General features: G+C 40.3%; 1 protein-coding gene across 1 annotated transcript in view; it reads left to right on the top strand.

The window, feature by feature from the left end:
• Positions 1 to 2,238: 2,238 nt before the first annotated feature.
• Positions 2,239 to 12,290, top strand: part of KIF26B (kinesin family member 26B) — a 57,473-nt gene continuing 47,421 nt past the window's right edge. The window contains exons 1-3 of the mRNA XM_066315952.1: positions 2,239 to 2,496; positions 5,230 to 5,413; positions 9,278 to 9,437. Of these exons, the coding sequence (XP_066172049.1) occupies positions 2,248 to 2,496; positions 5,230 to 5,413; positions 9,278 to 9,437 (593 nt within the window). The 5' untranslated portion in view covers positions 2,239 to 2,247. The remainder of the gene's footprint in view (positions 2,497 to 5,229; positions 5,414 to 9,277; positions 9,438 to 12,290) is intronic.

Here is a 12,290-nt window from a genome sequence, read left to right as displayed (position 1 = left end):
TATTCTTGTTAATGCTTTTGTTTTCTTTCTTTCCTGTTTTTTAATTTTTTTTTTCTCCAATACCTGTGACAGGCTGAAGTATGTGCTGGGACTGTGGCTGAGGTGATCCAGTCTGTGGTCAATGGGGCAGATGGCTGCGTGTTCTGCTTTGGTCATGCCAAGCTTGGTTGGTATTGCTAAATTTCCCTACTCAAGCAGAAAAATGAATATTTTTAACCCAAGATTGCTAGTCTGTTATGTCAAGGAAAACAAACTTTCATTTGTCTGTATGTATTAATTGTATTTGAAAGTAGCTGTGCATGATCTTGTACTACATCTTCAAATCTTGTTCACACATTTATTCACTTTGCTTATTGTGTAAATGCTCTTTGGAACAGGAGTTACCTTTGAATTATTGCTTCATTTCAGCCCTTAAATATTATAGCAGTTTTGTCTTGCATTATCTTCAGTTGTCCAACAGCGATCTACAGTTTTCCAAGTGTGCTTGGTGTTGGTGAAGATTTGCCCAACTACCACTTTTGTCAAGCTGTGTACTATGAGCATTCATTCAAGTGCTTGATGTTTGTGATGACACTCTTACGGAGTATGACTGAGCATCAAATAGTTTGATTTATGCTCTATTTCCTGATTAGACAATTCACTCATTACTGACCTCTTCCTGCTGTGTCTCCAACAAATCTTATTCTAATGGTTAGCTAAATGTTACTGATGAATCAAAACCCACACTTTGGACATGCTTCAGTAGCATTTCAGGCATTCATGGAAGGACAATAAAAAGAAGAATCATTATCATTAACACACTATTATTTTGAAATAACTGGATTTTGAGAGTAATCATATGTTTTGTTCATGTTTATTTAATTGTATTTTGGAAGTACTGTCTTTTGAATGAAGAGGGGTTTATTGCATGTGTGCAATGATCTCCATTCATTACTGTCTCAAAGAACCACAGATGTACACATACAACTTAAAAGGATAATTCAGTTTTGCAGGTGGTAAAGAAGATCAAGCCATATCAGGTCATGATTGTCCCAAATTATAGGCAACAAAACCTGGAGAGCATTGAATGCTGCAATGCAGCCAGGTCTGGTACAAGGAATGGAGCAGGCTGGTGTTCCAGTTACACCAGACGGCCCCCCTGGATCAGGCAGGAGTGACACTAGGATGAGCTTTTAGATATTTATCCCCCCTGTGACCTGCCAAACACAAGATTGCCAATGAGATGGAAAAGGAACCCACCATGTAACAAACTGTCACAAGTGTTACACGTCCTTTAGAGGTACCCTAGCTGGGGTTTTGGTGAAGCACGAGTTGAGTCTCTGCAGTTGCTTTGTTGACTGCACCACCACCATTCCACAAATCATGGACCTACCCAGATCTTGACACAGACATGTGCGTGGAAATATTTTTTGCACTGATCTTTTTCCACATAGATTCTACAAGAAATGAAACAAGGTAAAGAAGCCACAAGTACTTGCCTGAAAGGATGTATACCTTTAGAATTTGGCTTTTAAATTTAGGAGCTGTAGAAAACGTATCTAAAAGCATTATATATAGTGACTCCTAAAGCAGTTCAAGATAGTATTCTCTGTCTGTTCCTAATCACCAAACTTCTACAGCAAAGACAAGCCAGAGCTATAATTGCAGAGTTGAAAAAAACAGGGGATGATTTTGACCCAGGTGAAATATTAATTGTTGTAGACCCATTTCTGCACCAAGTGATCACTTATACATGGTTGGTTTGGGGTTTTTTTTCCTGAATGAAATTACATCTGTGTGATTCTGGGTCCAGGTTTATGTCAATCTCAACTCCAGCATTTGAAATTCAATCAAGCATTTTGAAGTAAAATAGTATTAAAAAAATACCACTCTTACAATATTCAAAGTAGAGGTTTTTTGAGACCATGACACTTCTGCTCAGCTCAATTCCTTCCATGATTCAACCACATCAGAGGCTGCATCATTGCAAGGTGGGGGCCTGCAGCACCTTGCCTTGGGAATGGGAGATGTCAGGGGAATGCATGAGGTAATGATTTTTGAAAGAAGAAAAATTTCTTATTTTGAAATAAGATTTCATCCTGCTTGTCTACCTGCCTATATTTTCCCATTGCTGACTGTCCTTGTTGTAGTGAAGTTGATTTTACGAGGCTGTGCAGGATAATCTCTCTTGGCAGAAGGCTGTAAAGATCCTGGGAATGACGTTGTATTTTCTTCATCCACCCATTCCTGACAGGGAAGTCATACACCATGATTGGGAAGGATGATTCCATGCAAAACCTTGGCATAATTCCTTGTGCCATCTCATGGCTATTCAAGTTGATTAACGAACGCAAAGAGAAGACAGGAGCGCGCTTCTCGGTCCGGATTTCTGCAGTGGAAGTGTGGGGGAAAGAAGAAAATCTGAGAGACCTGTTGTCAGAAGTGGCTACAGGCAGCCTGCAAGATGGCCAGTCCCCAGGTGTCTACCTTTGTGAAGACCCCATTTGTGGCATGCAGGTGAATCCAAGATTAATTTTACACTGAAACAAGTAATATGACTCCTTTTTTTTTTTTCCTTCTTTTTTTTTTTTTTTTTCTTTTTTTCCCCCTAGAGCTATTGAGAAGTTTCAAATTCAAGAACTACCCAGAGCATAAAGTTTATAGACTTGAAAGTGTTTACTTTAAAACGTTCAAGAACTTTATGACCTGCAGCTGCAGGGCCATCTGCTCTCCTGGCCTAAATATTTGTACCTCTGGTATAACTGATATTGAGTAAGGGCTTGTGTTTGCAATAAAACGGGAAAACATTCAGTGAAAACAAAAATGCACCTAGTTCTTAAAGAAATAAAAAGAAACAAAAGTGTGATCTCTCTTTTGTAAAACAAGCTGAAATATTTACAGTACTGCACAAAGTGCTGTAGGCCATTAATATGGCTGTTTATTTCTTTATAAACTAGGTTATTTATAGCATTTGCATTAGCAGTGTTGTAGGAAGCATTAATTGCTACTTATTAATTGCTGCCAAGAAGTAAATTCCTGAGCTTGGCAAGGCAAGAAAAACTCAAACTCTTCTCTCAGGTTCAGAGTTTTAGCAGGAATGAGTAACTGGCTCATTATTTTCTGGGTAACTATGGGAAATTCTCAGCAGCCCTATTTTTTTCCCCCTCTCTTGGTTTAAGGGGAAAAGGGACCTATTCTTTCATTTTGCTGTTTGTGAGAGAGTAAATCTGGGTTTTGTATGAGTAGATGAAGAGGGAGAAAAAGAAGGTGATAGAGCTTGAAAACATTCTTTCAACCTGAAATGCAAGGGCTGCTTCTGTGGAGAACCTGCAAAGCCCTGCTTATTCCGGGATGGGGAGTGGAGGGAGAAGGGAGCAGACCTACAGGGTCATGTACCCTGTATCCAGCTCCAAGCATCTAGAGATCATGACTCACATCCACACAAGTCATGAACTGTGAGATTTTAAACAGCAAGTAATATATTTTGTGTCTTATCTCTTTGTGGTTTAAGCTTTTTAGGCATACTTAGGTCATATTTTCCATTCTTTTGCATTCTGCCTAAGGACTATAAAGTTGTGTTTTGATTTTAAATAACAATCAGGGTTCTCATTTTCACTTAACTCCTGACTTTAGCATTTTAGGAAATACCTACTGTATCACAAGAGATCTCACCCTCTGGTATCCAGTAACTGGTGCAGTGTTGTAAATATGGGAGACTTGAGTCTGCACAGTTCCCATTGGAGTGATGGATGGCTCAGTTAAGAATCCATATATGTACGTTGCATGTGTTACATAACTGTGTCACAACCAGCATCTCCTTAGAGCTTAATTCTTTACTCAGGTATTTTAGCACAATTACCGTAATAATAAATATTCCATTATGATAGCTTATTTTCATATAGATACAGACACTACAGCCTAAAATGAATTCTACATTTCTAAAATGAATTATTTTAGATCAGTGAAGAGGAGGTAGCTCCATGAGACACCTATGTATCTCTGCGGTGTGAAAGACTGAATTAAATTGCAAGGAAAGAAGCCTTTTTTGTGTGCTGACAAGACATTTTGGAGTCATATGTCATACATCTGAATTCTCCAAATCCTCAGATGAAGGAAGAATATTATATTATAGCCATACAGATATGCAGAATCAGCAGTGTGTATAGCAAATGAGTGATCACCATATGTCGTACTGTCTGTCACTGGACCTTTCCAAGTATGCACATTTTCTTGTTGCTTACATTAGTGAGATCAGCCCAGAGACTGGCCTGACTTCTGCTGACCTTGTTAACTCCTTCCTGTCCCCCTCCCTCTTTCCTGAGAGAGCTTAGCCTTCAGCTGTGTCATCGAATCCTACGCACGGCCTCAGCTTTATCCCTCCTCAGGCTAATTAATGGTTGCAAGGAGAAAACAGAAGTACTGTCTTTTGGAGAACTTAACTGTCAGCTATATTATATAGCAGGGGAACAAACCCCATGACCAGGGAGCTCCTTGCTGTTTTTATGTCAGACAAGACAAATCTATCCTATGGGCTGTGGGCCAGTTCTGTTTACTGCCAAAACTAATGCCATCAGATTGCACAGTCACGTGTCCCTTGCACAGACAAACTAGTTTTAGGTGCCATGAAACATGCATGCATTCCTAATATTAGGAGGGGTTAGTAACTTCTACCCTCTATGCTGTCTGTCACTTAGGAGACTTAAGAGCAGGCTCGTGACAAGGATTGAGGTCCAGCAAATAGGAATCTTTGTACATTACCTGCCTTGTTCCATTTAATGGATTGCCCTGGCTTGTGAGCAGGTGCATAATAAACTTGTGGTATGAAGGGGCAAGGAAAAGGCTTCTCTTCTGGGCTGCTCCTCATATGCCATGGGGCAGGACACAAACTTCAGTCCTGTTATTTTTTGAGGTTTACCTGTGGACTGCTTCCTTCTAACACTTTCTGAAGGGCAACATGTAGCCCTGTTGCTGCTGTTATCCACCAGCAGCTGTTGCAGCTGTTATCCACCATGAGTTTGGGATTTACATGTCTTCTGCAATTTTTTTCCCCACTTCTAGCCATGAGGGCTCCTGGAGGGCATGCTACTGCCCCTGCCAGTGTCAGGAGGGTCTCATTCCATTGGATGCCTCCTCCCTTTGGCCCCATTAGAAGCCAGTGTATCCATACCATGTATTGACTGTGAGAATTTGTCTGGTGGTGTTTACCTGTGTGGGAATTTCTCAGCCGTTTCTCCCTGGTGTTAACTGCAGCTCCAGAACCAGAGTGAACTCCGTGCCCCTACGGCAGAGAAGGCCGCCTTCTTCCTGGATGCCGCCATCGCCTCCCGCCGCAGCAGCCAGCGGGACTGCGCTGAGGAGGATCACCGCAACTCCCACATGCTCTTCACGCTGCACATCTACCAGTACCGCATGGAGAAGAGCGGAAAAGGCGGAAGTAAGCTGTCCTCTTGCTCTTCTCTCTCTCCTCCAAGCCTGCCTGGAGACTGGGCCTTCAAACAATAATCTTTCTTGGTGAAAATCAGCAGAGTTCTCCATTCAGTGTGGGGTGGGACCATTCATACAAGCAGGCTGTCCACGCTGCTGGCCATTAAAGGCCATTAAAGGCCATGGGGGATTATTACCATCACTTGTCAGTTTAGTTGCTCTTGTGGAGACACTGGGAGTTCTCAGCCCAGTGCTGGCCTCTGTATCTGAAAAAAAAAAAAAGGTGCTTTTCAAATTGGCCTTTATTGTTATCTTTACAGATAGTGGTGAGGTCATGGATTAAAATATTGTGGTGACTGGAATTCCTTGCCATCCTTATGTTAACTGTTCGTCTTTGGCACCTAAATAGGGCAGTGTGTGTGGAAGCTGATGCTGGCAATCCATAAGCTGGGAAGCTGATATTGACAACCCATAAACTATACCCTTTTTTGGAGATACATGATATTTTAGTTGTGTGCATGAAGGACTCTCATGGTTCTTTGTAAAGGGTCTGGATTTTTCAGATAGGCTCGTTCTCTCTCTTTGCCATGTATGCTTTCACTGGCTTGTTTCTTTACTTCCATATCCCACTTTTAAGTGAGGATAAGGTGCTTCCATGTCTACTTTTATGTTTCTATAATTTTCAAAGCTTTCTTTTTTCTCCCACCATTCAATTTTTTTATTATATTTGTCTTCTATTTCAAGTCTCTCAAATTGTTTATGGCTGAAGATATACAGAGAGGGGTTTTTGTAAGTAAATTCCAGTGATAAAAGGTTTGTGTAATATAGGAAGCACCCAGCTGAAAAAGAAAACTCTGACATTAAAATTCTTTTTTTTTTAAATAATCATTTTTTACAGGGAACAATATTTGTTTGAAAGACACCAGAAACATCTGCTTCTTTAAATTCAGGGCTTAAGCAATTCTGCAGAAAGAGCATATACTTCAGGTCCTGTCTCTGCATAGGTTATTGGTAATAAGGAATAGATTGCAAGGCATGATGTGTAGTGGGTGATCACCACTGCAGTATTAATGTCTAATGCTTAAATGAAGAAAATTTGCATTGACTGTACTTACAGGAGAAAAAACCAGAAAGTTGCTCTAAATGGAAATGCAGCTTTCATGTATTTAAGTAATAACCCCTGTGGAATTGGCAGTCAGAAATCTCAATTAACTAAAGGTTTATTAATTAACCACCCTGCGGTGGAAAGGAAGACAGTGAGTACTCAAACAGACTGGTTTATAGGAATAAAATGGCTGATTTTGAGGGAATAATTATTGCAATTATTTAATGCTCCATATTTTTTATTACATGAAAGTACATGCATGCACAGTCCTTTTCTACTACTTTCAAATACCATTAATAAAAGGGAAAATATTATTTTCTTGTGGCTATAATTTCAGAAAAAGAAGACATGATCCTGTTGGATAAGTATACAGCATGCTTTGCCTACTGCCTCTAGTTATATCTTTGTCTCTTGGCCATTCCTTACTCCTGTCTTCAAGTTCCCATATCTGAGTGGCCTTACAAGCTAGGCAGGGTCAGATCCCACTGATAATTGAATGAGGGGGAATTCCAGCTGCTCAGAAAGGGCGCCTAGTGATTATCACTGTCTCCTGCTGTAATGAAGGACTTTTCAGAAAAAAAACCACCAAAAAACCCATGAAGATAGTAGAGATATATAGATTCCAGTAACAGGATTAAAAAAGGATAGGAAGAAAGGGGGGAAAAAAGAAAGCCAGCTTCTAAAGAATAAGAGATTAAAGGGCTGGCTAACATGTGATTTTGGTAAAAAATGACTGTTAGAATAAGGCATTGGTACTGTACTTACCTCCTTGTTAGATTCATTACCAGGAATGTCATGAAGCAGGCTTAGCACCATTGAAATAAATGACATTGTGGCAGAACTGGATCATTGTCATTTTTCAGCTGTCAGCTCTGCAAAGTCTCTGTGACCACAGACAAAAAAACAAGTGTTAAGATGTTCCACTTCTCTTCTCTATAGTAGCCAGGCACATTAGTGGACAACTTGCCTAACAAATAATTTTATTTTCAAATTAATCAAGTAGATTTAAAAATATTACTTCAACATGTGAATTAAATAAGAAAGGAAAAAAACAGTAAGTTATATTATTCTGGATTTTCTCAAGTTGTGTAATAGGAGTATATGTGGAAACAATATGACAGCTTTTGAAAGGTAGTGATTTCTTCCATTCTTTTGTTTCCCTGAAATCTGGTAATCTTAGCAAAAGAAATATTTACTATATATGATTCTGCAAAGTCACCTACAGTCATTTGCAGTAGCTACTAAATGCATTTATTTTTTTCTTCTAAATAAATGATTGGGAGACACTCAAGTAAAGAATTCCAGCCTTCTGAGGATAGCAAAGTTGGAGGACTCGGGGACTCTTTAGGGGTTTTAAGGGCTCTTGGAGGGGAGACAAAGGTCCTCCATGATCAGTTCAGGTGCAGGTGCCTTACTGGTTCCCCAAGGCAGCCTAATTTTCTGCAGTCAGTGCAGGAGCCCAGAGTGTCTGTGGATACTTTCTGGTGAGAGGAATACATAGAAGTCATGTTGCCTACCACCTGATAGAGATGAAGAACTAACAGGACTTTAAATCAGCAGAAGCCACTGTGTTTTAACAATTGTTGACAGAGACACTGTCATTGACAGTGATATAGAGACACAGAGACACTAATATTTTTGGAATATTATTAACAAATCCCATAGGAGGTCTTCTGTCTTTGTTCATCTTCTCTCTTTTTTCTTACCAAATGTGCAAGTTGAGATCCTGTGTCAAAATGGCTGTGAATTAACTTGCATAGAGGTAAACTCAGATGTGAAAGTATTTCTGCTGCTGTTTAAGGTGGTTTTTTGTCCTCATATATTGCTATTATCTCTTCCAAGCTAGTGATTCTGTTCCATTCTATTCTGTACCTGTTGAGTTAAGATCCTAGAAATACATGCCTTTTACATGTAGGAAAATGCCTTTTCCTACAGACTGCTTTTAAACTAACTCTTGGGAATGGGCAGGAGTAGTCCAAGATCAGATGCAAAAAAGCTAAGAAATTTTCTTGAGACTGTAGAGAGCTAGAAACAGTTCTGTGAAGTCTACATAGTTCCCATGCTGGATTCACAAGGAACCATAGACTTTTAAAGAGAGCAAATGTCTGTTAGTCTTGGTGTTTCAATGTGGCAGCATCTTTTCACTCTGGAATTAGTGTGTTGATGCAGAGTAAACAAGAAAAAACCATAAAGATCTGTTGCCAGTTTTACAGAAACTGTTCTTAGAACAGAGGTGCTACTTCACAATCCATCTTGGAAATTTTTTCTTAGCTGAAATGATACTGTGAAAGTATATAGACTTGAAGAAAAGTTGAACATCCCACAGATGCCACAGTGTCTTCTTAAGATACAGTATTCAGGATGGGAAAAATAAAATAAGTATCCTTGCTTACTAAGCAGGAATTCCTAACCTGTAGTTTTCCAGGCAGAGAAACAGTAGTGACAGAGACAGAAGCAGAGCCAACTTAGGTTCAGGCTAATAGAGCTATATGTAAAAAAATGTAGTCACAGTGGTGACTCTCACAGACTTAAGCCTGCAGGAGCGAGTGGATACTCAGCAATTTTTAAGCAAGTCTGGAGTAGACAGCAATGTACAGCCATAAAGGCTGGCAGTGCATTAGCAGGACCCCTACAGCCGTGTCTGCTAACAGGAATTAGGGAAGGCTCCTGGGTTGTTTCCTCTTCACAAGTCGTGGTGAGTCTTTTGCTTTCCTGGGAAGCTGCTTTTGGAGGCCCACACTAACTGTCTGCTTTCTTTGTTTATGGCAGTGTCTGGAGGTCGCAGCCGCTTGCACCTCATTGACCTGGGCAGCTGCGTGAAAGTGCTCAGCAAAAACCGTGAGGGAAGCTCCAGCCTCTGCCTCTCCCTGCCAGCGCTGGGCAATGTCATCCTGGCCCTTGTCAATGGAAGCAAACACATCCCCTACAAGTAAGTGGTGGTCTGGGTTGCGCCTGATGAGAGGATGCTTGAAAGTAGTTTGTCTGTCTGGGCCTGAGGCAGATTTGGGTAAGGAAGAAAACAGTTTGCTGGGGTTGATGCAGCCCTCTTGAGCCATGGCAAAAGCTGCCTGAGGTTCACTGGCATCTTCTTTGACCTTACACCTGGTAGCTACACTGTGTTTGACAAATAGGTTTCAAAGGAAGAAGCCTACTGAAAGTTGACCCAGGTGGCTGAAAGGGCTTAAGGTTTGAAGTTCAACACATTAGGGTTTTGTTTTCTGTGGCTGTTCCAAGATTTTTTTAATGTTTCAAAGCATGTGAGAGCGTTTCATATTTGTTCCAAGGAGAGGAGCATTGCTGCCATAATCATAATGCAGTGTTGTATAGAAAATTAGAATTATAGAAAATTGGAATTTACTTTCTTGGAAATACATGTCACAATGAGCATGCATGTTTGTCATGAGATTCCTTCTGTGATCTAAGCTTACTGTATGGGGTTTTTTTGCATGGTTTGAATCTCAGTATCAGCTTTTCATATGCAAGAAAAAGAAGTACACCCTATTTGCCACAGTTAACCAATGACCTTCGCTACTGCAGGTGGCTTCTGGGAAACAAAGGGAAATTCTCACCTAGTGGATATTCCTTGTGTTCATTTCTTGTCATCACTGCCTCTCCCTATGTGTCATGTGTGCAGGTCTGAGAGGAAGCTTGGATTCACTTCCTGGCCTAGGGAGTCACACTGCCTTCCTATTGAGAAGTTTCTGATTTTGTGGGTTTTCTCCCTAGACCCTAGGGAGTAGGAACTAGCATCATGGGAATGGCTTCCAGCAGCATCTTGTAATCAAACTGCCAATGAATGTCACCATTCATGAGGGACAGGTGTATGACATCGGCAGTTAGGAACAACAGGATGACATGGAGAATGAACCAAGTCATCCACAGAACAATATCTCAATCCATGCATTTTACCCTTTTTAGCATTTAAAAGGCTGCAAACATGATTATTTACACATGTTCATTCAAGATTGCATCTTTGGTTTTGGCAAGTAAAAATGAATTATAATTCTGTTTCTTTTCCAACCTTTAGTTTCAAAAATTTTTTGGTAGTCTGGACCTAAAACCTATTTCTTTCTGGAAATATTCCCAATCCTGGAGCTCAATCAGGCTGGAATTCAGTTAATGACTAACCAAATTTCTATGTATAAATAGAGAATAAATGAATTAATATTCATTAAATGTTTCATGCATCATGCACCTTGTCATAGCATGAAAAGAGCTTGAATTCTGCATTTCACATAGTGTTACTCAGGCAATACTTATCAAAAACCTGTCTTCCTTCCCGTTGGATTTTATGGATTGAAGAGAAGGTCACTGATAGGAATACAAAAGATAATGTTAGCCATGCTTGCTAGGCTAGAACTAAACATACAAAGAGTAGATACCAAATACAACAATTTTCTTTCCTGGCAATGACTGACCAGGAGAAAAGCATTACCAAACACATCTTCCAGTTGCTGTGTGTTCAATCTCTTTTTGCTGTTGCACTTCTGAGTCTACACAGCCAGAGATGTCAGCGTATTTTCTTGTCAATATCTGTACTGCTGAAAGGAGATCAAAGCTCTCTTCAGGACACAATCCCCTCTTTAGTTCACTCCTAATAAGAATTCTTCCTATAAGAAGTTATTATAGAGTGTAGAGAAGTGGTTGGTCATCTATAAATCAGAGGCAATGTCCTGTTTCTAAGAGGAGTTCTAAAATATAATTTGAAAAATATACTGGCATATTTTGGAGCAAACCTTTTCTTCCTCTTGCTGAGAAGAGTGCAGAAAACATTTTTTTCCTATATGCGGTTTATTCCTGAGCAATGGAAACAAGAGTTTTGGTGTCGGCATGAGCACAGACACCATTAGCTCAGTGATCCAGCAGTGCATGTTCATCCTGCTCCTTTCCTGGAGATGAGAGGAAGGTGGATCTGGATGTGTGTGTGTGCACTGTAGAAAAGGCTCAGTACCCCACAGATAGAGATGATATGTGTTCAGTGGCAGCTCTTGCTCAGAGCAGTGACTAGCCTCTCTAACTGGGGTAATTCCCCTTTCTCTAGGCAGTGTTCTGTTTCACTGTTTAGTATAAAATTATATTTTTAACTGCCTTTTTTGAGTGGGACCAAAGGAAAACAATGGAAATGTTTTCTTATGTGACAGCTCTGCACATTGTGTGTGGTCTCAGTAAATTTCCATAGAGCAGCAGACAAAATGGAACATCTTTTCTGTATCTGAGCTATTAAACAGCCATTAAATATTTTATGGCAGCCTGTCAGTAGGCACTGCATGGCTTCCTGGGAACCTGGAAACTCACAATACATAGTTTTTCTCTGACTGCAAAAATTTGGTTCTCTAAACTCTGAGAGGCTGCAGGCTCTTAAATTTGCTTCAGTTTTGTATCCAGCATTATCTCCACAGGTAGTAGTTGTAAGGAAAAGCTTGTTCAGATTCATAGCTGGTGTGAGCAGATGCCACTGCATTGCCTTCAGTGGTCTCTGTGTTTGTGCCAGGGATGAATTTGCCTCCACCTGCAGTCTCTATTAGAAACACATGCTGTTTTTCAGCACATGTTGCTTTTCTTTAATTTTTACCCATAAGGCTTAGCCTTGGAAACCATTCAGTTGGAATCTTTCTCCCTTGGGAAGAGCCCCCCATACACTCCCATTTTGGGAATAGTAACAAAGATTTATACTGGCTTTAGCAGGAACTTGTTTTCTGAAGTCGTAAGAAGGCAATGTAGAAATTCTCAGACATGGGGCTCTTGTCCTGTATTCAGGTCAAATTTCACATGGGTCTGAAGA

Source organism: Sylvia atricapilla, chromosome 3 (genome assembly GCF_009819655.1).
Source record: "Sylvia atricapilla isolate bSylAtr1 chromosome 3, bSylAtr1.pri, whole genome shotgun sequence".
Lineage (NCBI taxonomy): Eukaryota > Metazoa > Chordata > Aves > Passeriformes > Sylviidae > Sylvia > Sylvia atricapilla.
This window is presented reverse-complemented; position numbering and strand designations above follow the sequence as displayed.